Here is a 5,159-nt window from a genome sequence, read left to right as displayed (position 1 = left end):
TTATTAACATATATTTTTGTATATGCTCATTATCTTATAAGAAATAAATATATTTGTGTATAGATACAAATCAGTTTATCCTTTGAATGTTATTTGTCCAAATATATATAAATATAAACATAAATAAATTTATTTCTTTTTATTTTTATTTCATTATTTATATTATTATTTTATTATTTTGTTTATAACCAATTCGCATATAAAATAGAAAAGTAGTATAAAGGGTCATTTAAAAACAAGCGCAAAAAAAAAAAAAAGAATAAAAAAAAAAAAAAAAAAAAAAAAAAAAAAAAAAAAAAAAAAAAAAAAAAAAAAAAAAAAAAAAAAATAAAAAAAAAATAAAAAAAAAAAAAAGAATATTCATAAGTACTTATATATATATATATATATATTTAATTATTTATTGTTAATAATTCCAGTTGTTATAATGGAATATCAACTAAGAGAAATTGATGAATCAGAAAAGGAAATAACTCAAGAAAGAAAAAAAAATAGTGCTACTAGAAAAAATTTCGATAATATATCAAATACGAATTCTCAAATTACAGAAATGACAAACGAACAAGGTGTGATACCATTAAGAGAAAAAGATTTAACAATAAATGTAGGGGATAATAAAAATTTAAAAGTAGAAGAATTTATGACTAATTTTATAAGTAATGTATTTGAAAATAAGAATGCATTGTTTTTATATTGTAAATATGTTTTATTATTTTATGGAAAAGAACTATTAAATGAAAATAATGTAGAATCTTTAAATTTTCAAATTATTAAAGGAGGGATAACAAATATATTGGTTAAGGTAGAAGATGATATTCATCAGAAAAAATATTTGATTAGATTATATGGTCCTAAAACTAGCGAAATTATAAATAGAGAAAGAGAAAAATTGATATCGAATATATTATGTGATAAAAATATTTCGAAAAAGATTTATGTTTTCTTTCCAAATGGTAGAATTGAAGAATTTAAAGATGGTTATGCATTATCAAAAGAAGAAATTAAAAATAAAGATTTTCAAAAAGAAATTGCTGAAAATTTAAGAATTTTGCATGATATTCAATTAGATGACAATATATATAAACAATTACAAGAATTACAAAATATAGAAGGAAATCGATCATCCTTTTTATGGAGTACAATATGGAAATATTTTAATACATTAAAAGAAGAAAGACAAAAAATGTATCTATGTAATCCTAAAGCTTATATTTTAAAATTAATTGATTTTGATATGTTAAAATCAACCATCACAGAAATTCAAGATTTATGCTGTAAGAAAAATTCACCAGTAGTTCTTTGTCATTGTGATTTGTTATCATCAAATATTATTAAAACAGAAGAATCATCCATATCCTTTATAGATTTTGAATACTCATGTCCAATGGAAAGAGCATATGATATTGCTAACCATTTTAATGAATATGCTGGATTTAACTGCGAATGGGATTTAACACCTGACAGATCTGAAGAATACAATTTTATCAAACACTATTTAAAAACAGATGATGAACAACTTATCAATCAACTTATAGACGAAATACAACCTTTCTATGTATGCTCACATATCGTTTGGGGGTTATGGGCATTGTTGCAAGGTCTACGTTCAGTGATTGATTTTGATTTTATTAATTATGGTATGACCAGATTGACTGCAGCTTTTTCGGTAAAATTTAGGAGCAAATTGGAAAAAAATTGACTTCATATAATGGAAAAAAATATATACACAATTATATAAATATATAAATATATATATATATTTATGTATATTTATTTTTATATTTCCTTCCAATGATGATAAAAAAAAAAAATTATGAACAGTTCATTATATTTCCCCTGTTAATAAAATTTTTATAGCTATCTAGCCAAAAAAAAAAAAAAAAAAATATATATATATATAATAAAATCATAAATAAAAAAAAAAAAATGAAAAAATAAAGTATAATATATAGTGTAATATAATATAATATAATAATAACATTTATATTTATATTTATGAAGATAAATAGCTATCTATTTTCAATTTAGATACACCCCAAAACACATTTATAAAGATATGTTATATTTTATTGAAATATTCAGAAATTACAAATTAAAAGGAAAAGAAAAAGGAATTTCAAATATTGTAACAGTTTGGAATATATTTAGTTGTACAAAAAAAAAGAATGGAATTATATCTTTTCAAATGTATTCCTTTTTATCTTATTTCCCTTTCCTTTCCCTTTGCTATTATTATTTCTTTTTTTTTTTTTTTCCTTTTTTTTGTTGTTGATTTGGATATATATTTTAACATATTATTGTTAGAATGTTAAAGAAAAAAAAAAAAAAAATAATAAATAAAAATATAATTAAAGATAAATATAAATAAGCATATATAAATATATGTATATATAATAATTAAAAATCAACAAAAATTTTAATTAAATTAAAAATATATATGTGTGTGTGTATATATATATATATATATATATAAATTAATGAAAACATATGCATATATAAGTATACATGTATTTATTATTTTATTATTAAACCTATTATACGGGTTCTTATTTGATTCTTATAATAGTTTTTTTTTGTGTTTATTTATTTTATCTAAATAATTCATCTTTATATATTGTGTTGTTTTATTAATTTAATGAAAAATTTTTACTTTTTTTTTTCTTTTTTTTCTTTTTTATGTCTAAAAATAAACATTATAAAAAAACATTCAAGGATAAAAAAAAATGTATATCTTTCTTGGTTATTATAAGATATGTTATATGGAAAATAAAAATAAAATAAAATATATATATATATATATATATATATGTGTATATGATTTATTTAATATATTTTTTTTTTTTTTTTGTACAAAGTTGTATACCAATAAATACATTTTCATATATATGTATAACAAAATATTATGTAAAAATTTTTAATCTATTATTAAGGGTAACTTTTTTTGATCAAACTTGTCGTTAGGATCAATCTTTTTGTTTTGTTTTTTTCTTTCAATTTCTTTGAGTACTTCTTGATAATATTCTTTTAATTCATCATTAGAAATGTCGTCAAATTGTTTATAATTTTGATACTCACTTTGATAAGGAGTAAAATTTGATGGGGCAAATATATTTTGTTGAATTATATTGCATATGTCTAAATTTTCTCCTTTCTTTGAATTTTGTTCAGCATCTACTTCTGCTTGTTGTAATAATGTTTGTATTTTTTTTTTAACTTGTTCGAAATATGATTCTTGTACTAAATTATATTTCTTCATATAAGTTGATAAGAATAAAATAGGATCTCTTTTTTTCCATGACGTTTTTTCTTCTTTAATACGAAGTTCATCTGGATCTGCTAAAGAATGTCCTTTAGCTCGATATGTTATAGCTTCTATAATTACTGGTCCTGATGTTCTATTTCTAATTTGTTGAATTTTTTTTTTGGCTAGTTTATATATACTAAGAACATCATTTCCATCTACTTTAAAAGTATCTATATTAAAAGCTTTTCCTTTGGAATAGTTATTCATAAGATCATCAGATGAGCTTCTAGAACTTTCCATACCTATAGCCCAATTATTATTTTCTATAACAAATATGATTGGTAAGTTGTAAGAAGAAGCAAGATTTAAAGATTCAAAAAATTGTCCAATATTAGTGGTACCATCACCTAAGAAGCATACAACAACATCTATGTTTTGAGAATTATTCATATGTATCAAATTAATATTGTCTTGTATATGATTATTTGTATTTGTATTTGTATTAGATGTGAATGAAGCATTTTTTAGATTATATTGAAATTCATTTTTATATAAGATACTATATGCTAAACCTACAGCAATAGGTATTTGTTCACCAATAAATCCAAAGCCTCCTATGAAATTATTTTCTTTTGAATAAATATGCATAGAGCCCCCTTTCCCTTTATTTGTACTACCATAATAATTTCCATATAGTTCATTTAATATTTTATTTGCATGTACCCCTTTACTTAGTGCATGAACATGATCTCTATAAGTACTTGTAACAAAATCTGAATTTTTTAAATTTTTAATAATACCTGTACTTACAGCTTCTTGACCATTATATAAATGAACAAAACCATTAACTCGTTTATTATAATATAATTTGGCTACTAAGTTCTCAAAAAGTCTTCCTAAATACATATCTTCATATAAGTTACAAATTTCTTCTGTACTAATATTTACATCCGATATATATTCTTCTATATTATTATTTTCCATATATATATTAAATTCAGAATAATTATTTAATTTCTTATCATATGAAAAAACAAAATTAGTATCTTCATTTTTATGTTCATTAGTATTTGTTGATTTTATTTTATCTGTATCATTTTTTTTTATATCTCTTTCTTTTTCTTTTTCATTTATATTTTTTATTACTACATTGTCCTGTTTAATTGCACATAATGTTTTTATTACATCTTTTTCTCTTTTTTTATTACTACATGATAAATATAAATTATAATCATACTTATTACTATGATCAATATTATTATTCTTATGCACATTATTATTATTTATGTCGCTCTTCATATATCTCAATTGAATATTCTCAGCAACCATCTTTCTCTTTAGGTTCCCTCCTTTATTTCTTCTTATTCTATTTATATCATTATAAGGATATATTATATTTTTATTTTTTACAAAAAACATGTCATTTTTATTACCTACACATAAAATGTAGTTAAAACAATAATAAGGGATGAACCAAAAAAAAACGAAGCATATTACTAACAGCATTATATTGAGAGCATAAAATAAATAAATATATATATATATTATATTATTTTTTGTTTTTTTGGCGTGTAGACAGATTTTAATTTTATTTTTTTTATTGTACATATGATAATTAAAACTTAAACATATCAATTGTATATTTTACAAATCGTTTTTTTTATTTCATAGTACAAAAAAAAAGAAAGCTTTATTATAATATGAATATATAGTTACATTTAAAAAGATGATATTTTATATGATACAAAAAAAAAAAAAAAAAAAAAAAAAAAATATTTTTTTTTTTAAATATATTTATAATATTTTTTATTATAGTTATATAAATTTTTTTTTTTTTATATAAAATTAAATATTTTTTTTTTTTTTAAAAATTATTTTATAATTATAAAAAAAAATATAATAATTATTTTTTTTT

General features: G+C 19.7%; 2 protein-coding genes across 2 annotated transcripts; one reads left to right on the top strand and one right to left on the bottom strand.

Moving 5' to 3' along the window:
- Positions 1-427: 427 nt before the first annotated feature.
- PGSY75_1124600 (ethanolamine kinase) lies at positions 428-1,699 on the top strand (the record flags this gene model as incomplete). Its single annotated transcript, XM_018786370.1, has 1 exon — positions 428-1,699. One exon carries the CDS (start codon positions 428-430, stop codon positions 1,697-1,699), a length of 1,272 nt encoding a protein of 423 aa, XP_018641165.1.
- A 1,215-nt stretch (positions 1,700-2,914) lies between these two features.
- PGSY75_1124500 (pyruvate dehydrogenase E1 component subunit alpha) lies at positions 2,915-4,750 on the bottom strand (the record flags this gene model as incomplete). Its single annotated transcript, XM_018786369.1, has 1 exon — positions 2,915-4,750. One exon carries the CDS (start codon positions 4,748-4,750, stop codon positions 2,915-2,917), a length of 1,836 nt encoding a protein of 611 aa, XP_018641164.1.
- Positions 4,751-5,159: the final 409 nt, after the last annotated feature.

This window comes from Plasmodium gaboni, chromosome 11 (assembly GCF_001602025.1).
Source record: "Plasmodium gaboni strain SY75 chromosome 11, whole genome shotgun sequence".
In the NCBI taxonomy this organism is placed as follows: domain Eukaryota; phylum Apicomplexa; class Aconoidasida; order Haemosporida; family Plasmodiidae; genus Plasmodium; species Plasmodium gaboni.
This window is presented reverse-complemented; position numbering and strand designations above follow the sequence as displayed.